The sequence below is a fragment of the Teleopsis dalmanni genome, chromosome 1 (genome assembly GCF_002237135.1).
Source record: "Teleopsis dalmanni isolate 2A chromosome 1, ASM223713v2, whole genome shotgun sequence".
In the NCBI taxonomy this organism is placed as follows: Eukaryota; Metazoa; Arthropoda; class Insecta; order Diptera; family Diopsidae; genus Teleopsis; species Teleopsis dalmanni.
In genome coordinates, this window is record NC_051846.1 from 201,931,023 (window position 1) to 201,956,996 (window position 25,974).

At 28.0% G+C, this 25,974-nt stretch overlaps 4 protein-coding genes across 11 annotated transcripts; 2 read left to right on the forward strand and 2 right to left on the reverse strand.

Annotated features, from left to right (window-relative positions):
* Nucleotides 1-660: 660 nt before the first annotated feature.
* Nucleotides 661-2,428, reverse strand: LOC119671372. Of its 2 annotated transcripts, XM_038081964.1 has the most exons (6): nt 2,338-2,428; nt 1,786-1,895; nt 1,216-1,722; nt 1,057-1,158; nt 915-1,001; nt 661-827 (listed from the first exon to the last, which is right to left on the reverse strand). In XM_038081964.1, the coding sequence occupies exons 2-6, from the start codon at nt 1,864-1,866 to the stop codon at nt 726-728; spliced, it is 879 nt and encodes a 292-aa protein (XP_037937892.1). In that variant the 5' UTR covers nt 1,867-1,895; nt 2,338-2,428; the 3' UTR covers nt 661-725. The 2 variants fall into 2 exon arrangements, with proteins under 2 accessions (XP_037937892.1, XP_037937893.1); XM_038081965.1 differs by lacking the exon at nt 2,338-2,428 and having other exon boundaries at nt 1,811-1,900.
* A 9,306-nt stretch (nt 2,429-11,734) lies between these two features.
* Nucleotides 11,735-22,318, reverse strand: LOC119671373. Its single transcript, XM_038081966.1, has 10 exons — nt 22,240-22,318; nt 21,325-22,062; nt 17,823-17,919; nt 17,360-17,760; nt 16,782-17,293; nt 16,021-16,512; nt 14,701-14,904; nt 13,257-13,409; nt 11,953-13,191; nt 11,735-11,897 (listed from the first exon to the last, which is right to left on the reverse strand). Exons 2-10 carry the CDS (start codon nt 21,802-21,804, stop codon nt 11,840-11,842), a joined length of 3,636 nt encoding a protein of 1,211 aa, XP_037937894.1. The 5' UTR covers nt 21,805-22,062; nt 22,240-22,318; the 3' UTR covers nt 11,735-11,839.
* LOC119671374 lies at nt 18,501-21,267 on the forward strand. Of its 2 annotated transcripts, none has more exons than XM_038081967.1 (4): nt 18,501-18,643; nt 18,710-18,910; nt 19,957-20,634; nt 20,695-21,267. In XM_038081967.1, exons 1-4 carry the CDS (start codon nt 18,607-18,609, stop codon nt 21,159-21,161), a joined length of 1,383 nt encoding a protein of 460 aa, XP_037937895.1. In that variant the 5' UTR covers nt 18,501-18,606; the 3' UTR covers nt 21,162-21,267. The 2 variants fall into 2 exon arrangements, with proteins under 2 accessions (XP_037937895.1, XP_037937896.1); XM_038081968.1 differs by having other exon boundaries at nt 19,960-20,634.
* Nucleotides 22,319-23,960: 1,642 nt separating the features above from the next.
* LOC119671375 (translation machinery-associated protein 7 homolog) lies at nt 23,961-24,411 on the forward strand. 6 transcript variants are annotated; one of them, XM_038081970.1, is made up of 2 exons: nt 23,961-24,113; nt 24,159-24,411. In XM_038081970.1, the coding sequence occupies exon 2, from the start codon at nt 24,168-24,170 to the stop codon at nt 24,342-24,344; it is 177 nt and encodes a 58-aa protein (XP_037937898.1). In that variant the 5' UTR covers nt 23,961-24,113; nt 24,159-24,167; the 3' UTR covers nt 24,345-24,411. The 6 variants fall into 6 exon arrangements, with proteins under 6 accessions (XP_037937898.1, XP_037937897.1, XP_037937902.1 ...); XM_038081969.1 differs by having other exon boundaries at nt 24,167-24,411; XM_038081974.1 differs by having other exon boundaries at nt 23,961-24,108.
* Nucleotides 24,412-25,974: the final 1,563 nt, after the last annotated feature.

A 25,974-nucleotide genomic window follows, 5' to 3' on the forward strand; every position in this document is an offset into this window, starting at 1 on the left:
GGTGATAATGTTGGTGTTGGCATTAATGTCGGTAATGGTGGTGAAAATACTGCTGGTGGTGGAAATGCTAATGGTGATGGTGTTGGTGGTGGAAATGCTGATGGTGTTGGCATTAATATCAGTGATGGTGGTGAAAATGCTGATGGTGGTGGAAATGGCAATGGTGTTGGTGGTGAAACTGTTAATAGTGGTGGAAATGCTGGTGGTGGTGGAATTGTTGATGATGCTCGTTACAATGAACATAACGGTGATGACGATGATGACGGTAACAGTTACGATATAAACAACCACTATGAAAATAATGAATAATATAAGAAAGATGAAGGTAACGAATTACTCATATGTAAACGAAAAAAAAAGGAAACGAAATTTGACTATAAATTTTAATCATTCATGGCAAATAAAATTTTATTTAAAGTACAATGGCATATATATATATCTATATTTAATATAATTAAAAAATAAATATTATATCTACATTAACTTTAACCTTTACTTTTATCCAAAATTTATCAAAAATATATCATTTTCCTTTAGCTGTCGCTAAACACTGAATATTCGTTAAATTACTCCAATATTTAATATAATATATTTAATCTTCAGGTTTTATAATTTTTTAAGTCATTTTTTATTTAAATTTATAGATTTATTTTTATTCTTTCTGCTAAATATAAATTCATATTTTCTATATTAATTTGTTGAAAATTTAATTTGTTTTACAAGTCCTAAGTAATTAAGAAGTTGTATCCATTCAGGAAGCGCCAAATATTTTGTTTTAATGGTCTCTTGTAGTGATCAAAGTAATTTTGAGCTGATACTACATATTCCTATAGAATATTATATTGATTCATATATTAATATCCATTACCAAAGAAATGTCTATTTAATTAAAAAAACAATTTTTATCAACTTACCATTCCAAAAACTGTTTGAACAAGAATATTACTAGAAGCCAAATGCTTCTTAGTTATGAAGTGTTTTATGAGTATTGGAGACGTGGCCTGAGAATTAAATATCCTATATAGTAAATATTTTTAATGTTATACAACAATATACCATAACTACTTGACCATCAAGAGAGTATTGTTCATCGGGAGTTAATGCATTACAGATCCAATTGGAATATGCCAGTAAACATCCGTTAACTGTTTTAAAAGTCTATAAAAATAATTCAAAGAAAACTATTATTTTTTTAAAAATAACAATTTTTCAAACCTCCTGTGTTGACAGTCCTACTGATAAATTCTTTTCTCCAGACTTAAACACTGAATAACGTGAAGGTACTTGAGATTCGAGATTGAGTTTTTTCGGGGATGCATACACTAGTCGACTATGATTAAAACCCATGCTAACCAAACGGAATGCCTGTCCATATCTGAGTGGTTGACCAAGTTTAATACTTTTATCGACTGGGTAAATACGAAAGGTGTTTCGATAATTGGAAACAAAGCAAGGTGCTAGCGTCACATCACAATCGATATGGCTGGGATCAAATTTGAGAGCTTCTTCGCTTACGGTCACAGAGAGAGCCGACTGTATATCTATATCACATCCATAATTGGGTGAAAGATATGGTTGCAACTGTACCATACCACCATAAGATATTTCAGCTGGCATTTGACCAATTTGTATATTACCCTCAAAAGTACTAAGAAGATCACGAGTTAGTTTTGCAACTAATTTACCTTTTGATGCCTTTGCTCTTAAATCTTTCATTTGTGCCTTCAAGTATAAATAACAAGAAAAGTTATAATCTATTTTAATTTGTTCGATATATTAATTTACTTGTCTCTCACAAAAATTCTCATACCAATAGTTGATTTTTATTCTGGGGCCGTAGTGCTTAACGATTTGCTGAGTTGACATCGTGTTTTTTGAATAAATCAATCAGCACGCTATAAAACAAATTAACACTTTTATAATATATTAATAATAAAGGGAATAACATAATAATTCTAGACTATTAAATCTAATCTCTTCAATTATAAATTGAAATGGTTTCAGGTGAAGAAACTGTATCATATATTTATCTTCATTTAAGGTAAGGTATGATTATAGTATTATGATATATAGTATTATGATTATAGTATGAAGTGATAAATAAAAACAGCATATTCTTATTTTAAATCACACAGTGATGTCGTCATAATTTCGTCAAGAAGAAGCAACAATAGAGTAATGTCAAATATTGAAATGAAATATTTTCTAAGTCAGCTCTATTAGGAACTATAGAAAAGACATCATTCTTCACTTTCCATTAAAACATCAAAACATCCTTTCTGGTTGTTGAGTTTTGCGAAATACATTAAAAATAAAAATAATGTTTAAACTACTTACTTTTAAAAAATATATCAAAATTTTGATTAATTTTGGGTTCGATTAGTAAAAACTTTACCTCGCAATATCTGAAAATAAATGAAACATAAAAATTTTTATAAAAATATCTATAAAATTGACTTTTAAAAATTATTGTATATTTTTTTGACTAAACTGATTAAAAATATTGAAGTGCAAGTAAATTTTTAATAACTGTGAAGTAAAATATACTTAAATTTAATAGATAAGACCGGAACCAGTAGTCGTTATCAACCTACAACAAGCCTTTCGTCATATTAAGCTTCAAAAGCTCTTAAATACGGTCTTTGGTCGAAATTGTATGTTAATTCGGGCTATAAATTTACGGTCTAAATAAACAAGTTTTCCTATTTTTTCGGTTTGTAGAGTTACCCCAAGGGTTTCATTCTTCGCTTGTGAAAAATATAAATGCTTGAAACAACCTGCGTTAACTGAAAGTACCCAGCCGCGTAAATAATGGATGCTGCATTTATAATCTGCGACTTGTTGTTTCAACCCAAACAGAACTGAAATGCCAAAAATATGAATGATTTACAAGACGAATATATGGGTTGGCATGAGATGTATGAATACTTTATGTTATATGAAATTCCAACAGCAGTCGTATCTATATTTTGAATCCCAATCATTTACATAGACGACCTAGTGCCGTTCAAACTTTTCATGAGCGTATCAGTATTTAATTGAGCACAACCCCTAACATATTTATTATATCAACTGAAATTTATTTTGTGACATAGCCCTGTATTTTATCTAAGTTCTGGGACAACTCAATTTTCAGAAATATTGTAAGTAAATTAATGCGTTGAACATTATTCTCAAATAGTTACATTATCAGTCTATTCCTAGTATAAACAAAGAATATATATGTAGTTTAAGTTATACATACATAATATAAGTTGTACACTAAAGCTGCACTTGATAATCTGTGTTGACGAATAACCCCGAGGTGGAGATTCAAACGCGACTGAAGCCTTAAAAAAGCTTTGCTGTATGAATTATCCATTTTACTTTTATAATATTACTCCTATTTTAGGAATAATATTTGAAAAAACAATAATTAAAAAAACTATTTTGATTATAAGATTATATCGTTTTTATTATTGGTGTTGTAATCGATGTCGGTAAGAGTATGTAGCTCGGCATTGTCAGATTGCAGGACGTAACGCTTCCGACGCCTGTAACGGATGATCGCATCTTAATTTCCAGATTATATATTAGCTAAATATTTTAGCTTTTTTCGAATTAAAATGAGAACTCAAATTGATTATTTATATTATTCTGTAGGATTATTATTCCTTATGGTCAGACCGATCATGGTTTGCTATCGAAAAATTATTTAAGAAATGCTTAATATATTATTTAATGTAAAATATAAATGTTTATAATCTACAAATAAAAAAAAAAATATATATATATACGAGGTAGATTACAGCTGACGGCAGCACTGTTGCAATTGAAGTAACTGCGCGGGAAATTCAAAAAGTCACTGACTTATCAAACCGCTCTCGTATATTCTACATACTTACATATAATATTATTTTAATAAATTAAAGATTATAAAAAAAACTACTGTATTTTGCACTTAATTTCACATGAATTTTTATTGTACTTCAATGTATTTATTTTTATAACATTTACTTTGTTATTATATATATATTATATTATTACATAATTTAATAATAGTTTTATTATCGTTCAACGTATTTGTTTTTAGTTTTTTTGTGTTATACATATTATTTGAAATGTTTTCATGTTTTAACTTTAGCTTTTATAATTGTTCACATCTTTTGGTATTTTATTTTTATTTAATAATTTAATACAGTCTACAATTTAATTACTAAATAATAAGTTTACTTATATATATATGTATATATATATATATATGTGCATAAACATATACGTATATATATATAAATATACATATATACATATATATACATATGTTTTATATATAATTTTGTATTAAGTATGACTTAATAAATAGACAAATATTTTTTTTATGTTTTATGTATCTATTTTTTTTTAATTATATTTAATTTTTTTTTTATTTTGTTATAAATAATCTCTAGCATTTTCAATAAAATCTTTAGCTAACAAATGTTTTGCATACATAATCAACTTTAACATTATAAATAAATCCATAACCAAGATCGATCCTTTGTATATCTGGTACTTCTCGACATCAACAACTTCACGTATATCCTTGAGTTGTCTGAAGTTAAGGTGGATATATTATTTATTTAAACTAGACTCATATATGCATAACAACAATTTTTTACCTTTACTATATAATTAATAATAATTTTATAATTTAACTTAAATTTAAAAAATACTTTTAATGTTAATAATATTATATTAATAAATCAATTAATATTAATATATATATATTATATACATATTAATATATAAAATATGAAATATGTATATAAAATATATACATATTAATATTATATTATAATATAATATTATATATATATTAATATTAATATATATTCTATTTAAATAGTGTTTATTATATTTATTTTTTAGATATTATATCCTTTATTATCATCATCTTTATATCTTGTATATTTTTATTTTTTGCTTTAGAGCTTTTTGATTTTCATTATACATTCTCTGCTGTATTGGAACTATTTCCATTTTAGTTTTTTTTTTTTGTGCTGCATATAATTTATATAGTTGTTAACTTATCTTATACATATAATAAAGTACAATAATTCTTAATTTTGGTTTTGGTATATATTAAACAGAGTACACTATATATCCGTATTTGTTTTATGTTTTTATTACAATATTTTCTTTTTTTATGGCTTTTGTGTAAAATTTTTATTTAATATTTTATACTTTGGCAATTTTGTAATAAAATAATTATTTAACTGCATTTCAAAATCAATTTTACTGCATTTTATTCAATTTTTTATTTTATGTTTTAACATAAAAATAACGGTGGTTTCTTTAAATGTTATACATGATATATTTTTATTTTATTTTATAACATTATTACATACATACATTATCAATGTATATATGTAATATAATTTTCACTTATTCTTTGATTACTTTTCTAAATATTTTTCTATTTTTAGTACATATTTTATTTTATTTTTTATTTTATTTTCTATTTTATTTTGTTTTTGGTAATGAGACTATATGAGACTTTAATTATAATTTTGATTATTTTTTCTTTTTTATTTTTAATTTTTAATAAATATAGAATTTGATTTTAAGTTTAAATATGGAAATTTTTAAGCAAATTTAATTAGGATCTTTATTAAGTTTAGTAGAAAAAGAAGAGGAAAATTGTCTATAACAACCGGTAGGTAAATCTTATCATATGATAAAAGTTTTAGCTCGTTTCTGATTGAATATGTTTATAGTTTTGTAGTTTGAATTTGTGAGTTCTAGGTATACTTTCAATAGATTTAAGTGATTTCCTTATTGTTTTATTTAGAGTAGTAGTTACTTTCATTTTTAAACTGAATCACATCGAGAAGTTTATATTGATTTTCACAAGCAGTTTGGAATTTCATACATGAGCTCCTATATAATATTTTATTTAAAAAGGACTTTTTTTTTGAATTTTTACAAGTTGATTCAAATTAAAATTATTTTCTTTTTATTATTTAAAAAAAATCTTAAATATTGTCTCATTTTTAATTTTTAATTTTTTAAATAAATAATTTATAGTAAGTTAAAAATAATACGAACTTTTAAACTTAAACTTAGAATAGCAGATCATATTTAGATAAATAATTATCTTAACTTAAATCATCTGCTGTTTAAAGCCATTATCTATCATCAAACTAAATTTATATAAGTGATGTAAAGATAAGGTATTATCTTGACTTACATCGTTTGCTGTTTGAAATAATAATCTATTAACAATAATTTAGTTTTGTGTATGTTATACATAGATAAGTACTTATCTCGCCTTAAATTATTTATACTGTATGAAATAATAATCAATAAATAATAACCTAAATACACACAAGTGATGTCAAAATACATAATTGTACCTACTAAAATTATGTAAACTAATATAAGTTCTTACTGTTAAAATAAGATAAATAAATAACAAAGATAAATTTTTAAATTATTAAATTTTCAAACGAAAAAAAATATATTAAATAAAATATATATTTCCATCCTAAACAAACATTTATTGTTGTACCTAAATCCTTATAATTTTATTTGTTTATAAAACTACACACAAATCTTTAAAGTTAACAATGAAATAGATTTGTAAAATATAACTTATATCGCTCCTAAATGATTATATTTAACATTTTTCTTATATAATTCTTTATATAAAGGATTCAATAATTGTTTTATTAGTTGGCCAAAATCGAATGCAGCTTTGAAATCTTTAAAAGAATATATGCCAAAATAAATATATTTTTATGTGACATAATTAAATTATAAAATTAAAAGTATAATGAATAAGAATATTTGAAATATAAAGTTTAATACTATATACCATTTAATAAATATACAAATATTAGTTAGCTCAGTTTTAAATTACTGTTAAATTAAAAATTGAATATTAATTCGCAACCGAACCATATATGAACTACATGGAATTTGTCGCAGACTCGCTCCTAAACTTAACCTAACCTAAGTTGGATTCATCTCTTAATGGTCTTTGGATGGTACTTATAATTTATATATTTGATTATAATATCTTAGTTTATAAGCCAAATTAAATCGATTAAAATAAATTACAATTAAAAAGAGGTTTCGAACCCAGTTAAACATTTAGATATATTTCAAATATGTTTACAACTAGAATATTCTTATTTAAAGTTGTTAATGATATTTATAAATATGCTTCAGTGATATAAAATATGAGAAAAAAATATCTTTAAATATAGTGTACATTATTTTTAAGGTCATTTAACTAATATTATTCTATAATTTTCAGATAAATGATAAAGAAAAAAAAAGAGTTTGAAAAACATTAAAAATAAGTATTATAATTAAAAAGAAAATTATAAAAATAACAAAATACGTTATTAAAGTAAAAACATAAATAAATTAAAAAAATAAAAAAAAAAAATAAAAAAAAAATTAAAAAAAAATAAAAAAAAAAAAATAAAAAAAAAATAAAAAAAATAAAAAAATCAAAAGTGTTAACATTTAAAAAAGAAACAAATTAAATAAAAATGATGAAAAAATTAAAATTATGATACAATTACATTTTTTAACATTAAAAATGTTAATATAAAAAAATTATTAAAATAAAAAATATTAGTAAAATAAAAAATCATTTATATAAATATATAACAAATCATTTAAATAAAAAGAAATTTTTAAAATAAACATAAAATTATTAAAAGAAAAATAGAATGATGATTTTTGTTGTAACTCAAAAAGAAATGTAGTTACATTTAATAATATAACTAAGGCGCTATTTTTCATAAACTTTCTTCTCTTCTTAACTTTTAAGTTAATATTTAGTAATGTTTTGTAAATACATATATAGATTGGTTCAAATCAAATTGCAGCAGATTTCAACCTCACAATGCGGTGGTTTACATTTCTTCCTCTTGACTATGAAAACAAATGCTAAATTTTATATCGGACACCTTTCCCAATTCTGCACATATATTTCTTTTATATATTGATTTGAGCCAAGCTACGGCAGATTAAAATTATTAAAAAATAATATTTCAATATACACAAGTTGTTTAAGAATAGTTGTATTAATTTTTTTATCTTTGTGTTATGCTGAATATAAACACCCTTATACTTTATAATTTACGGAAATATTTGTAATATATATGATATTTTTTAATAAATTTTAAATAGATATATATTTATATATTTTTAACTAGTTTAAAAAATTTTAACACATATTTTTTTTTTAATTTAATACTTTTTAATTTTTTTTTAATTTTTAAATTTTTTATATTTTTTTTTTTTGATTTTTTTTTCATAAATTCTTAAAGCTTGTTTTGAGTATTTAAATTTTAAATAATTTTCTGTTTGATTTTGATATAAATATTTTGATAACTTCATTTTCTTTAATCCAATTTTATAATTTTTTTATATATAATAATATACCAACAAACATTTAAACATTTATAATGCGATTATCATAGATATAAGATACTTTAAGCTTTTAACATTAAGAATAAACAGCAACATTTTTTATTTTTCTTATTTAAAATAGACATTAAAATATAACAAATATACATATATAATTGTATTATAATTCAATATTGAATTATATTTTCTTAAAATTATTTTTGATTAATTTTTTTATATACGTATATTGGTATCACAAAATAAAAATTTGTGTATTTTTTGTTTTTTGATATATATTTAATATCATTGTTATTATATTTTAAATTAAAATAATTATCGTGACATACATTTTGGGGCTCGAGAGTATTGCATGCACGAAGTTTGTAATGAAGAGTTCCTCAAATGCACAAATTTTCATTTTACAAATTTTAAATATATATATATTTTCTCATAATTCCTAAATAACTTGTGTATTATATTGATCCTTTTTTTTTTTGCATATATATTAGAAAAATAATTCTTCATTCAATTATATATAGATCATATGGTGGCGCCTTAATTACATTACTAATATATGTATTAAATATATGCAATATATGCATTAAAAATAGTATTAGTTATAATTAAATCATTTCAAGAAGTTGAATTTTTTTTCACAAAATGTCCAAACTGAGCGAAAAACCAGAATGGATAACAAGACGAATACATGAGTAAGGATGGCCTGCTGGAATAGAGGTGAGAGAGTTGTCGTTCACAAAGAACGATGTTCAAAAATCTGTTGAAATATTTAAGTCTAATATGTTTTTTTTAACCAAACCCCTTAATTTCCGTTGTAGCAGCGGTTTGGGCTTCTAAAATCTCCGTTCTTAATGATTCTCTTTCATACTTTTTATTTCGCACATTTTTCCTTTTGTCTTAGAAATTTATCTTCAAATATTGGCGTTAGGCATCTAAGAAGCTTTCTTCCTTTAAGCTTTGTTTTCAGACCACGTTTCAGGATTTTTGACTGTGGCATTTTTGACATATAAACAAACCACTTAAGTTAATGTTTGAAATAGTATTTTAACTTATGACTGTTTTATTGTATGTTATCAATTTTCTGGTTGGTATCAAAATTTAATAGAAAAGGATTCATTTTTTGTAACATAAAATAATCATCATTAAATTTAAAAATTATTTTTTAAATAATAATTTACGGATTCAAATATAAGTTTATATAAAATTTAGTAGAAATGTTTATATCAACAAATGTTAAAAAATATTTGGATTTCTTTTATTAATTTTACTTTACTTTTGTTTTAATAGAATATAGAAATAATATATATAAAAATAAGAAAATGTAATTTTTAAAAATAGATATAATTATAAAATGTAATTCATAATTTTATAATTTAAATTTAAAATTTTTTAATTTAAAAAATATGATTTATAAAATAGATATAAAATTTTTTAAGTGTTTTTAATATTGTTAATAAATTCATTTCTAAAACCAATACAATCTAAAAAAAATTAGTGTAAAGTATACATAATTCTTACATTATTTGCGATTGATGGATGTTCTTGTGAAAGATTATTTACTTAATAAACCAATTATATATGTTACTTTATATATCTATAATATAATATACAAGAGTTATTAAATAAAAGTAAACATATTAGTAAATAATAGTTTCAAGATTAAAAACATAAAATACACATAAATGCATTAATAAATAATCTATTTGAAATGAATAATTTTTTCAAATTTAAAAATTATAAATGTATACTTTTATATATTTATACAGATAACTTAAAATACATATTTTAATGTTATTTAATATTTAAAAAATCAAGTATCAAATAGGATTTGATTTATTGTTTATGTTTAAAAAGCTTTTCGTTACAGTTTGTTTTCAACATTAATTATATTATAGAAATTATTATTATAATTACTTGTTTTAAGTTTACTTTTTATTAAAAATATGTTTCCCATGTAAGGTTTTTTGTGAACTTCTTAAAAAAAAATTGTTTTTTAATCAAATAAATGTATGTACTTATATAGTTCTTTCTTATATAAATAAATATATATAAAAAGTAAAATTAAAAACCATATTTTTTTAAAATTTACAAAAAGCCTAAAATAAAAAATATTTCACTAATAAAAAGTCATAACTAACATACATTATTATGTTAATATAATAATATCATATAATAATAATATATAATACTTATAATAATATACACTTATTATAAATGTTAATAATTATAATAATATACAATATTTATGATAATATGTAATATTTATAATAATACATAATATATAAAAATCATATATATATTATATTTATCTTATATTTATAATTAATCTTATAAACAAACTATAACAAGCCTTTTAAATAAAAATAAATATATATAAAACAGATATATTGTACTTAAAAAAGTTAAAATATAAAAAAATTTCTTTAGTTTAGATTCAAAATCTGTTTCCAAGAAACTGGGATCCACTTAGGTCGTATTTTAAAAAAAAAAATTTACTTAATCTCCTTTTTTCAATTTATGTTTGAATATTGTATATTTATAAATAGAAAAATTAAGCTGGGTTCAAAACAGTTTTAATGTAAATATAATATTTGAAATTATTTTATAAATATAAAATATTAACTAATAATATAATATATAAAAAAAAACATGCAATTAAAATAACATAAATAAAAATTTAAGTATAAAGAAAAATATGATTTTTTCTGCTGTATAGTTAATATATATTTAAATGGCGAGTATTTTTTTTGTTTTTGCATACATCTTCATACATATTCACAATAAATAACTGCACTTATATACTTTAATAAACTCTTGTTTATAGCTTAAATTGTTTTATGATTCAATTTCTTCTATATTTGGATATTATAAGCAACTTAAGGATTTTTTATTCCAAGTACTTTGGTTAATATTTTTTTGTTTTCACAGCTATCTACAACACAAAATATATAATTACTTATGTATACAGCACAAACTTATTTAAATGCTTCCACTAATTAATTATATATAAATATTATTTATTATTATTGTATTTTTATAATTTTAATAAATTTTCACATATTCCATCATTTTTTAATCACGCAATTAAGTTACATCATATATCATATATTTATATTATTTTAATTGTATTAAATAAAGTATTTTAATTTCAGCAAATTCAACAATATTTCTTATACGTACAATAGCAAAGGGAAAGAGTTTTCAAGTTCATAATCATAAATTTTATTTGTAATAGTAAAGTATTATATGTATATATTTTTGTATTTCTTAGATTTGCTTAAAATATTCGCAGAAAGTATGCTTTTTTTTTATTTTGCTAAAACTGCTTTTTATTACTAATAGAATAGCATTTATATTTTTCATTATTTTGTCATTTTTTATGGCTCTTTTTTCTAAGTAATTTATTTACCATAGATTTGAAAAGATTCGGTTTTATTCATAAATACCCGAGCGTAGCATAAGTTTTGACAAAAGTTCCATCGCTGGTGGTATTTCTGAAAGTAATTCCTTCAATAAAACATTCCAAGTTATTTATAAATAATTACTCACTCATCTTCCCAGGGACAAACAGCATTACGATCTGCTTCTGCAGTTTTAGTTGCATCTTCAGCGGCAGTTCCTGCAGCAGCACCACCACTTGCTGAAGTACCTGCTTTATCCTTATCCTTATCCTTATCTTTATCTTCGACTGAAGCCATTTTTTTACCATCAGAGTTACGTTTTTTGCGTCGTTTCTTAACCTCTTCATTTGGCACCGCATGACTCTCAACTGCAGACACTGTTGGTGCTGGTTTAATTTCCTCACACAATTCATCATCCACTGTGTCTAAATCTAATACAGCTAATGGTGCCAAAGATGGAGCTGGTGTGGGTGCCGGTGGTACATAACCAGCTTGGTTATCTGTATCTACAATATCATAGTCATACACATCTTTGCTATCAGCGCCGAATTGCATGCCCTCTTGATATTCATCTGTTGTGGGAGAGAGCTCCTCTTGCACAGCATACGCTTCTTCTTCTTCTTCTTGTAGTTGTGCTTCTTCTTCCATCGGCCCAATCTCAGGTGGTGGTGGTGGAGTCAGAGATTTTATAACGCCTGACATAATTGCAGTCGATTGCTGTGGGCTATTAGTTGTAGTTACTTCTTTAATCGGAGATTGTGTAGCTGAACGTAATTTAGTTGTTCCACTAGTAGCTTGTGTTGCTTCTTTCTCCACTTCAATAATCTCACACAAATTTTCATCTTCTTCATCTTGCGTAGCACAAGCTTCATCTACTTGTATGGTAGGTGTTGCTACATCCAAACGTGTGGGAGTAGTGCTCTGTGCATTATAGTCACATGTTTCAATCAATTCAATTTGTACCTCTACCTCAGTTTCAGATTCTGTTCCACTAACTGCTTCTGAAACTTCAACTTTTGGACTATCACCCGTCACATATTCTGTGATCACATCTGGTGGTGGCGGTGTTATTTTTGTAATGGGTGGTGGTGTTGCTGTTGAAGTGGGCGGTGACAAGGCTGGCAGTTCTGAAGCCGATGTTTCGCTATTCCGTGCCGATTTTAATACTTTACTCAATTCCTCTTCAATTTCAACATCGGATGATGACAGTGGATCTTTTGTTACGACATTAACACCACTAAAACCAGTTTCAGTACTGGCTTTTAAAGGTGTAAATAATGGCGCAAATGTTGTTTCTACTATGCAATGACTACCAACAGTAGGTGAAGGTGTTGTCGATGATTTTGTAGAAGTGGACGCACGTCCTAATTGATATTCAGCAAGACGACTGTAAGTACAGAATATGTAGTAAGTTGTATGATTTTTGTTTAAATTTGTTGTTTGCAAACTTACGTTGGTGTGAATGATACAGATGCTCTTCGTTGTTCTGTAAAGTTAGGCATTAAACGCTTTGCACCAGATTCACCGCTGTCTACCGTATGTTGATGCCGTATGCCCAAATTACGTTGCATACGATCCGAGACATCCGATATATCAGAAGAAGTGCTAGAAATAATGTATTAATATATTACGTAATGTATCATATATTAAGTTAAAATTTTGAGAGACGTTGAAAATAATTTTTGAAATTTTCCAATGACAAAATGTCAGAAACGGTGTTGTACACTCTTTACCCGAATACACAAAGAATAGAAAGATTTTAATTTTAAATTCACTCTTTCCCGAAAGGAAAATATACCAGCAAATATTTCATCACCACATAATGTTCGAAAATTTTCGAGAATCACGTTTTGCTCAAGCAGAATATTCGAATGCAAGAATCGTAGCGAAAATAAATACTGATAGCCTATTTCGAACCAAAAAATTACTATATCATTTTACTGAAACCAACAGTAACTCTTATTGTCATATTTGTAATATCGGACCGACTGGAAAAAGGCAAGTACATACAGAGCAGTGATAGAGCGAATGACTGACGCTGAATATTTTTCATATCAGCCATAGCTCTGACATGACATGACCTACTTTGATGACTTGATGCAGTGTTCTCAACACAGGCATCAAGATAATGTGCTAATGGACGCCCCATTGGAATTTTAAACGTACCAATTGAAATTATGTTTTGGTCTAAGTTTCCTGATTTTTGGGTCACACCAACCGCTTAAAAAACGCAACTGCACGCCGAACGAATGTAAATAAATTTAATCATTCTACTCGCGTAAGTTTTGGTTTTAACTACACCCAAATTGACACTGCAAACCTCAATTGGTTAGGACAACCGAAGCTGCGGTCACTGATCCCCGTGGTACCAGATATACACCTCCGGTCGGATGGTGCAAGTAAAAACTCAATCACTAACATTTACACTTCAAACAGTGTCGGATGGTGCCGGTGTTTTAGTCGGCTCTTACGACAGGCATGCCTTACTTTGGGAATATTGTAACCTCTATCCTGCGGGAGGCACAATATGGACAGTAGGTGCTAAAAGCTGCCAATATCCGGTTGGTACACTTGTCTATAACACAGTGACCCCTCATTTAGGAAGGTGTTTTTGATAGAATACTTCTGTTTTTTTTTTTGCTTATGAATGGGTCAATTTTTACGTGTGATTTAAAATACATGCTCTTCGAGCGACCTTTAGGTCTTCATTAGTATAAATTCTGTGTGTATAGCCAGTTAAACTCAAACTAAGAGATAGTTCACGTTTATTGGAATCATACAATAAAATGTCTGAAGCTTCGAATAGCTTAAGTAATATTTAGAACTCAAGAATTCATATTTTAAAATAGCGCGTTATATAGGTTTGTATAGAATAGAATGGAATTATATAGCTTACCTAGTAAGGCGTTGTGAACTACTTTTTGCGGCGGGAGTTGGTTCACTTTCCTGCTCCCATGGACAAACTGAGAGCTGAACTTGATGAGTAGATAATTTAGGCTGCGGTGCCGGAGTATCATCAGGCAAATCCCATGGGCACACAGCACTACTTGTTGTTTCAATTGTAGTCTCCAGTCTTGCAGTTTTCGGCTTCGGTGTTTCTCTATGATCATTAAGTATAAAATATGTTTAAGTATATAATTTCAAACATCAACGTGATAACACATAGAAATATGTACACTACACAGATACATGAAATCTTTTTACAATTTGAATATATATATAGTAGTTAAAATCACAACAAACAGCAATTATATTTTTAAAATTTTTATAAAACAGCATAACGAAGTATACAATAAAATGTATTAGAGAAAGTAAAATAAAATGGGTATTAATGTTAAAATTAAAGTTAAAAGATTAAGTAAAAAATTAAACAAATTCAGTATTAGAAAATATAGATTTTATGCAGCAGTTTTAGAGAAAATGTACGACTCGACAGGGTTTTGAAATGTTTGATGTTAAGGACTATAAACACAAAGCAAAGTCAATACATTATAGTTTACAACATTTATCATATAGCATATATTATTTGGACTATAAATAAAATAATTATAACCAAAAATATGCCGGAAATGATGCAGCACACACAAAATTGGACAGCAATTGAGATTTTAGCAGTTAGGAACACAACTTTTGAAGAATTTTATATATAAAAACAGAAAAAAAATTTATTGTAAATGTATGAAAGGATTCTTTTGTTGTACGAAAATAAAGTGTTAGGTCCTTACTGATGTGTTAGCAAACTAGTTTCGCGTAATCCGTAGGCAGCATAGATTCCAGCATCCATGACCACCATATGACGTTGTGGCATATCGCCTCTGTAAATCGTATCACTACTAAATGCAACGATTTCAACGGTTTCAACGAGTTTCAGATATTTTTTGTGTAGGATTTGAAGTTTGTGACGCATGTGGTGGTACGAGTATGATTCAAAATCAAAAATATTTTGCAAAAATATGCATCAAAAAAATAAGAGATAAAAATACAAAATTAGAATCAAAATCAATTTAACCAATTGTCATTGTTAAAAAGCAATATTTATTTTATTTTAACGTTTAACGTTTAACGTTTATTCAAATCTTTTGCTTTTAGATTGCGCTAAAATAATTAAAATTTCAAAAAAATTATATTTTATCTTAAGAAGCAACATTTACCCATACAATAATACTTAGTGATACCTGAAAACACAGAGCAGTGCTTTCACAAAAGACTCACTCACCTATACGGAATCTCGCTTAGGTTACTTTGAGAATGAGAATGTGGCACTTTTGAACTGGAATCTTTGTTGACGCCAATTACAGCTAATTCATGTGCTGAGCCTGTTAGACTACGATCGCTACCACGGCGACGTGATAAGCTACCAGGCGGTGGTGCTTGCATCATGGCAACGGTAGCTTTGGCGGAGGAACCTTCACCTAAATTTGGCTGACTTGAGAGTGCAGCAGTCATTTTCTTTTTGGCACCACCAACTCCGCCGAAGTTAAAGAAACGTTTCTTATGTGATGGCTGTATGCCGGACTCTAACAAACGTTTATAATGATCGGAGCGGACAAAACGCGGATAGCAGTCCTTTTTGAGTAGGAGCATATAAATATGTTCTGATGCAGAATCAAAAGTAAAACGTGATGGATTCTTAAGACCTTTTAGAACGCTCTCCATTGTTTTGCCATCTATGTTGATTTCACACGGAGCACCAGGTTTAAGAAACTCCCTAAAATTAATAATCAAATTCAATAAATGAGGTTATAGTTATATAGTATTTGTTAGCAAAATATTATTCAAAAATTAAGAAATAAATTTTAAATATAAATAATTTATTAATAAATTAAAAAAAATTAAAAATAAAACTACGACATAAATATATTAAACACAGTTTTCTATTCAGTTCTCTCCAATAATAATAAAGCATTAGTACTTAGATTATTTTAGGTTAGATACTATTTCAGACTATATTCTGCTCTAAAGTACAATTAGACTTACTCATAAATTTCGTTAACTTTTCGTGGTACTTGTGAGTGCGCGGAGCGACGTAAACGATTCACAGCAATCCAGAAGCGTATATTTTCGTGTGAATATTCTTTTTCCAAGAAGGCTGTGAACTCTTGTAAACCAGTCGGATCGGAAACAAGTTCTTCGATTGATATTGCCCAACGTTTAACACGTTTCTCTGTTGGCACATCAACAAATGTGTTATTTAGTTGCCAGAATGTAACATCTTCTGTAACCCAAGGATTGGATGGCAATACGGCATGTAAAAAGAAATCATATTCAGCAAATGTTTCTGAATAGATAACCAGCGATTCACATGCTTGTGACATTTTCATGCGAGTGCGATTCAAAGACTTTTTCAAGTAATCCACTTCACGTTGTACGTCCTCAAGGGTTCTACGCTTCGGTTTTGAACCGAGACGATCTCTCGATGGTATTGGGCACGGTTCTAATGGAGTAAACTGACCTGGTGGTGGACGGTGTACACGCCAATAGGCACGTTCCTATATTATATTAAATATATTAATATATATATAGTGTAAATAAAAATAAAGAAATCAATTACATACCTGTGAATCGCCAACAATCTTATCACCTTTCTTACGTTCCTTTGCTAGCTGTACTTGTTCCGCTGCTTGCATTGTTATAACAGCCCATTTACTTTTTAAATTTACTTGAAGCGAAGCTAGAGCATCGTTTTCATAATCTTCCAATGCATGTCTTTGTTTATTACGCAAATTTCGCTTCACTAAGTAAATGGCATAATCAGCATTATCCGGCGCCTTATGTTGCCAGGGCCAGTAATATGGTGTTTGAAAACGATACAATGAAGAATCATCTTTGACTGCTAATGTTTTTGTATCGTTAACAGGGAAAAAGTAACCATGCAAACATAGTTGATTGGCGATATTAAGTGCTTCAGACTCCTCGATTAGTAACCGGTCCATTAGCCACTCAATGAGATCATAGCCTGAAAACATTACAAAAGTGTTATTTATTTAGCTAAATTTAAAGAGAGAAAAAATATGTTACCCATAAATGCATAAGGTATGGAGGTGAGAAACATTTTCTGCTGACGCACTGGTACGCCATGCTCCGGATCTTGCATTTCACGTACTAAAGCCTCCATCTGAAAATAAGATACGACAGTTTAATAAAAATTTTTTTGGAAAAACATCTCCATTTGTCAAAATCAACAAATATGTTTTAAAGCTTAGTATAAATTTTTTATATTTTTTAATAGTGCTTTTCAGAATAATTTCAACGAATCGTCCTCGAAAGTTGTTACTTTTTTTTCTAGCAATAAAATGGAATTTTGACATTCAATGTCGTCGTCAAACTAAAATCTGTTGACAAACTTGTGTCTTAACGAGGAAGAGTATGCACAGAATTGGCAGTTCCTTTGGTACGCCGCCGTTTCCGTTGACTATTAGCGATTTGCATCAGGGACAGCTTCCGAGGCAACTAACTTAAGTGCATTTCCTTGACAGTGTAGACTTGCATAGAATAATATTAATTAAAATTCAAGGATGTGTGCGGCTACGACTGAATTTGTGACAATAAGAAACTGTTCTATACTTATAAAAACAATGCAAAAAACTTTATATATTTATTTCACAACACAAAAAAAAACAACTGAGTAAACTGTCAGTTTCAAAAAAACTTTGAGTAAAACATATTTTTTTTAAATAAATTATTTTCTTATCAAGTGAACAACCAAGTTCCGAAAACTTCTTGAGATATTATTAACGATAGAAATTATATTTTCTGCATTCAAATAGTGCCTCATATTATACAGCATCCCACATACTTAAAGATGCGTTTCTTTATTCTTTTACTAATTTTTGCTATCGGTAAGTGAAAAGTATTTAAATTTTTTAATTTTTTTTTTTTTTGGTTAAAAAGGGATTTATATACAGCAACCTCAGGCCTAAATGTTTCTGAAGGAAAACGTCGCATTAAACGTGGTAGTTCCGATTCGCTGGCTAACAACACCAAGCTTTCTCATGATTTTGTACAGCTTCGCAATGATATGACCAAGAATATTGCACCGCAGGAAGCGGATTCTGGTGCCACCAACACCAAAAAGGAAACCAAGGACGTGATTAGCACTGATAAGGGTAAGTTCGACAACATTTGGACATAAAAATGTTTACCATCTTCAAAATTGAATACATAACCTCACACATAACCTTAATTTTTAATAAGATCTGCTGGTATGGTTCAAAGTTACTATTTGAATAAAATTCATCCATTGCTTCCATTGTTTCTCAATTTACTTATAGGTATATTGTTCTCCCTGAGATAATTATCATACATTACTGATATATATAATACTAGCAAATCCCAAAAATCTATTTTAAAAATGTACATAATGTTTTTAATATACAGAGGCCCTTTCATGTAAGCTTGGTGTTGTAAACTAAGTAATCTAACCGTTTCTGGGGAAGTTTGCTTTTTATAACGTTATATATAGGTGTATTTGGGAATCCAAAAAGTAGTAATATAAATAGGAATGCAAAATCTTGCTTATAGCTGTTGTTATAGTTCTTTTGCTAATATTAAACTAGGAGCTAGATTACAAGGGGTAAAATGGAATGGAAAGAGAATTTAAAGGAATAAGATAATAACAGCAGAGAGGTAGCGTGAATACAGTGATTGTAACTAGCCCGCGTCAAAATTAAAAAATTGTGCCGACTCAATGAAGTGCAACAATGGATTAATAGGTCTCAGAAAAGTGTGCGCTGAGGAGGAGAAAAAAAGTGAAGACAGCATGGGAAGTTTTGCTGTCTTAGATGTTTGCTCAGACCTTATAGAAATTCTTGATATGTATTGTTGCTCAGTCGTGGTAATTCACTCGCGCCCATTGAGACAGTTAGTTAGCATTAGTTCAAGATTTAGACCCAGTCGCAGATGGTACCGTACGATTCCTATTGTGCCTATCCATAAAATAACTTAATATTAATCAAATTGGATGTAGAGTAGCACGTAAAACATTTTGAGAAACTGTTATGTTTACTTTAGAATAAGGTTTCGGAGTTTTTTTTTACTTAAATTTTTAGTATTTTAAATTTTTCCCATTTTCATCTTCAATAAATACAATTCATAAATTTTATATTTATTGATGACATCCAAAAAATATATACTTAATTGCTTTACTTTGCAGCAGTAGATCCTATTGCTACTATTGAATCCCCAATTGATTCCGTCACTAATATAAATGAAAATGACGCTTCCTCTTTATCATGTTTTAATGGTCAACAAGATGACTTGCAAACACTTACAGAAGAGCATGACACCAATTCCGTAGACACTAAAACTTCCAATACTGCTTCCGTAAAACAACGCAATAGCGGTAATCCGGCCTACAACAATAATGCAGTTCCGAAGAATCCATTCAATGATTTTGCAAACAAAGGTTTTATCGATAACAAAAATAACAATAGACGTGCATCTGCCAGTATCATTGTTATCAATAGGAAAACTGCTGCTATACCAGAAACTCCACGTGCATTTCGTAAGCCAGCCGAAATACGTATACCCCACCCGAATCTAGTCAAAATTACCGAAACTTCAATGCAAAATCATCAAGACGCCAAGAAACCCGAAGGTGTTAATACTGATGAGGAAAAAATTAACACGGATACTGTGGACAAAACTGGTAACAATGATGCTGATAATGATTTTGACCGTTTGGTCTTGGGCAAAGGTTCGTTAAACAAGCAACAAGTACCAGCGCAAGCTTTTCTACAACAGCAACCAGTGGTTCACGGTGGTAATAATTTGACACCAGTTGATAGTGTAGTTAAGCTAGCTAATCTATTTTTGTCTAAGATGGGCGTGGGTAAGTACATTTGCGAAACTACGTCTATATAAGTCAATTTAATTATTCATTTAATTTAAGATAACGTGCCGTTACAAACTCAGGGTGCACAATTCTCCTTTAGCCCCATTAATGCTAATACTATGGAACAAAATGATTTGAATGACTTTATCTATCGTGCCGTGGATCCAGGATTTAATGTTCGCTCAGGCAGTTTCATTCTACCTTCAGCAGGTATACCAGCCACTGGACAAATACAAACGGCTGTAGCATATGCGCCACCATTTTTAATGCCACCACCTTACAATGCAATGATGGGAAATGAACCATTGAAACCATTTAATATGCTGGAGAATGCTTTGGACTCGTTTTTAAATACTCCTTCCGAAGAAGAAAATAATGATGATGAATTTGAGTTACGTTGTCCAGTGCATATTGAACGCAAAAGCTTGGGCGATGGCACATGTGGCACAGAAGACGCTGATCCCAAAAATAATGTCATACAAGTGTGTGCCTGCCGTTTTGTTAAGAAGAAGAAGAATAACTGATTTAAAACTTCTGCACGGACTGAGGTTAAGATATGCGTTCCAAAACTTTAGATTGCGGTAATTATATTTTTATAAATTAAATATTTTATTGAATTTACATACATTTTATTAATAAAAGAGTTACTTTTTAAAAAATTAAATAAATGATATTTTTATTGCTTACCTTGTCAAATGCCATAGGCCGCGACAGCTTTTCAATGGTCGGCTGTTGGCTACCACTTGCACTACCGCTAGCTATACCGCCCAATAACGATGAGGATGCAGATACATTTTGTTGGGACGAGTGATGATGTTGATGCGGTTGCGTGTGGTGGCCAACAGTACTACCACTGAAAGCAGTGGCAGCCTGCGCCGTGGCTGAAATTGCAGTAGCCGTGGTTGCTAAGGCTGGTGCACCAACTGCACCGACATTGCTATAAGGTGTTGTAGCAGCTGTACCACCACCTGCCGGTGAAGTGGCAATATTCGAATGTGTTGGCTGCAGTTGTTGTTGTGGTAAATTCAATGTTAATACTGGTCGTACTGGCTGCAATGGCACCAATTGCTGTTGCTGCTGCTGCTGTTGTTGTTGCTGCTGCTGCTGCTGTTGTGTAGTATGCGGTGTATATTTAACCAATTGCCTATCTTTGTCTGGCGGTTCCATGGCCACAGCAATGGTATGCAAATTCGTACCTTGATTGGCACAATTTGTCTGTTCTTACTTTTTGCAGTTTAATGTTGTAATATTTTGTATTTTGTTGGAAAAATTTGTTTAATTTTTAATTTTTTTGCTTGTCACGTTGCTTCTTTGCAAATCAATTTCAAATAATTGAGTGCAAATTTTATGAAAATAATTAAATTTTTTACGTCGCTATTTGCTTTTAGCCAAATTCCATCATGTCTTTGTGTATAAAAATATTTGCTGGAAAAAAATTAAAAATATTTAATTAAATTGATAAATCCTACATAAATATAATGTTCTGAAATATTTATAAGCTGTGTGAAGCATAAATTTATGAATATTTTAAATGCATTAATGTATGTGACAAAATAATTTTTAAAATATTTCAAGTAAAATTAATTAAATATTCGAACAGACTATGAAACGGACTGTGGCGGACGACTATTTTGCAAAGTTTCACAGTAACTGCAAATTATTGAAACGGTTTCTTTCAGACAAATATATAGAGATTATATATGTATATAATATATATGTATATATATTAATAATTTTATAAATATATAGACTACACATTTTTACATATTATTGCATTACACGATTTCATATTTCACCACATTCTTATTCAAGTAACAGTTACGAAAATACGATCAAAAAGAAATGACAAGGGCTACCAGCATTTCACACAATTATTTATCGAAACGATCTTTAAACAAGTAACAAATTGACTTGTTTCAAAGCCACACGGACTTTATGCGCCTATAAAAATATAAGTAATATAATTACAATTATTTAGTTCTCTTAATTAATTCTCTAGACACCAATAAATATTTTTGTAAAGTATATACAAGCAATAAACACAAAACAAAATCAATATAACTTCAAATTTCGCTTTGAAAAAATTCAACGAATCAAAAATAATTTACTTTCAGTTCAATATAAGCAGATTGTTTTCCATCACTATTGGCATATCATTGTGTCGATGCATGATGCATGATGCAGCGTTATCTAATATGGCATTTACACTGGCCTCAAATAACAGAATTGGGCCAAAAATCACAAATGAGAAACAAATAACTAATTTCTGCACACAAAATCTCATATGCGTAAATGAATTCTATTTGCTGATTTTGTGCAAATGAGTTCCAACGAGTTACAAATGAGTTCCAAATGTAAATGAACACATTGAACATACCCTAAATAATATCTTTTCAAGGCATTTTGACAGTTTGAGAAAGCTGTTTCTGACATATTTACAAAAAATGTAAACAAATATTTGGTGGTTGCATTTTCTTGAAAACGATGCACCTACTTTTCGAAATTCTTCTTCCCAAAAAGTATTTAATCGAAGCTAAAAATTAATTTCAGTTTATATTGTAAGGTTTAAAGGTATATTTTACATTCATATAAGATTTTTTTGGCACAGGCCAAAAATCAAATCAACGTTGACAACTTTGACAAATCAGCTATTTGAAATGAGAACAAATGAAGAACAACGAATGTAAACACTTTCGAATGACTGATTTGAAATGAGCCATTTGCGGCCAATGTATGGTAAATGCCATATAATATTGAATCTCTCAAAAATTTTAAACTTTTCCACAAGATTCTTGTGATAAATATCAAACAAGATATAAATTTGAAAAAGTTTGTTTAGTTATATTTTAAGTATGTATATATATAACAAATAATTTCGCTTTTCCTTGGCATTGTTAAATTTATGCAAATCCAAACTGAGTTATATTTTGCAATTTAATATATACAAAAACAAAAATCAGCTGTTTTAAATATTTGCAAGACTAATATGCACAAAATACATTCATGATTATTTGAGTTTGCACATTCAACGATGCACAGAGATCTTGCAGCATGTAAAAAATGAGTTATGTTATTTTATATCTATTAAAGAATTGTTAAGGGTAGATATTAATTAAGAAACTGCTGTTACTTATATATATTGATTTTTTTAATCAATACTAATGCTAGTGCTTTATACACTAATTTTATACATGATAAAATACGTTTAGCATTAATTTGAATATAATTACAACAATTGTTCAGTAGGCAATGATTTTATACAAATTATATTTTTTACAAATTTGATTTTTTATTATTTAAAATTTTTTTTTAAGATCCACAATAGTTCAAAATTTTAAATCATGATTTGCCTTTACTAAACTAAAAATATTTATTGAACTTGGCATCACTGTTTTTCTGCTCTTGTCAGAGAAGAACGTAGCTTTCAAATCGTTGTTGTTTGTGTCGTTGCTTAGAAGTTATAGCAACAAAGTGAAGTAAAATTGTTAATAATTATAAATATCTGTAATAAATAACTTAAGGTTCTTAGAATGTCTGGTCGTGAAGGTGGTAAGAAAAAGCCCCTGAAGGCCCCTAAAAAGGACGCTAAAGAATTGGACGAAGCTGACATGGCATTCAAGCAAAAACAAAAGGAGCAACAAAAGGCGGTTGATGCTGCTAAGCAAAAAGCTGGACCGAAGGGTGGAAAGAAGCACGGGAAGAAGTGAAGTTGCTGATAAATGATATTTTCTATTAGATATATAAAATGTTTATATATATATGCAATAAACCATTAATGCATTTATTGTAAACAAATTAAGTGTTCATAACTTTTTTTTGTAAAACTATAAAAAGACTAAAAAGCGTTAAGAATTATATAGACTATGTAAAAACCATTTCAATATTTGGTGACTTAATTGTGATTCAATACGTAATGAACCAATAACGATGCTGATAACATTAGCTCCAGCTCTGTTACAAACAACTAATTCATTCATGACAATAGCTGTTATATGAACACTAAGAGGCGCTCATAAGGTAAGGATTTTAACTTATGTTTTTGATGATCAGTGGATCTTTTATTTGATCTGGAAATAATTTTTATAATAAAAGATTATCTTCATAGAAGTAGTATTAATAGTAATAAGTAATATAAAAATCCATTTTCATAAAGGTAGAACTAGCAGATTCTAATGTGGTAGACTGTAACAAGCGGTATGCGGAGTATATATATATATATATATATAATACCTATAATATATTGTATAATATAGTGTATTTATCATATAAAGTATATTCTTAACTCCTTATCTAGAACTTAATTAAAATTCATGTCTTATGCGAATTCTTCTCAGTCTTCAAACCAAATGTTTTAATATTTCGATCTTATGTTCATTTAAGAGCTTAACCGTTTGTGATACAACGGATGTATCTGTTTTATTTACTTAGAACAGCTTATAGTTGCTGGATGGGTTTAGGACTGAATAATAATTCACATAATATTAATTCCATTCTATTAAGTCGTGATTGGATGGGTTTATAACTAGATGACAACAATTAGAACAGTAGTAAATAACACAAATTGTTGCTTAAATTATTATCTATCTTTTGAAAATGAAATAGAATAATTATAATATTCCAACAAATTTTGGTCGTTAACTAGAAATAAAATTACGTTTAACTAATTGAGTGTATAACATAAAGTAGTAATACATTCTCTTATGCCAACAGTTCGGTACAAATATGGGTAGTTTGACATTGATAGTACTGCAAATCACATACTTTCGTCGACTTGTGACATGGTGCGTTATCTTGAAGGAAATATGTTTTCTTCAGCGGTTTTTATTTCGAAGCATAATCTTTCGAATTTTCAATTTTAAAACATTACATTTTAGATTTGTTCTCTATACATGTCTGCTTGCATTGCCCAGTAAAAATACCAACCAACCCAAATCTTATTGATTTATTATTTCATCTTTTTGAATTAACAAGTTTTCTTTGTCTTAAACTAGGGTATTTTTGTTAAGTACCTCACGCACACACTACACACATTCTTTCATCTTATCTTTCTATTAATATCGTCTCAAACGTCATCCTACGTCATGTATTTGTTTTATAAACACTTCATGTTTTCTGATCTACAGGTCTATTCCTCCCGGACTATAGCAATAAAATAATACCCTGTTTTGACAAATGAAGGTGTTGTTGTACCTCTAGAACAACGAACATAAGCTTGTGTTAACATTTATAAAAATATATGGTGAAAACTCAAAGCTATTCATAATAAATAGGAATAAGTTAATATCTTCAAAAAAAATATAATATATTTACAATTATATAAATGAAGGTACGGTGACT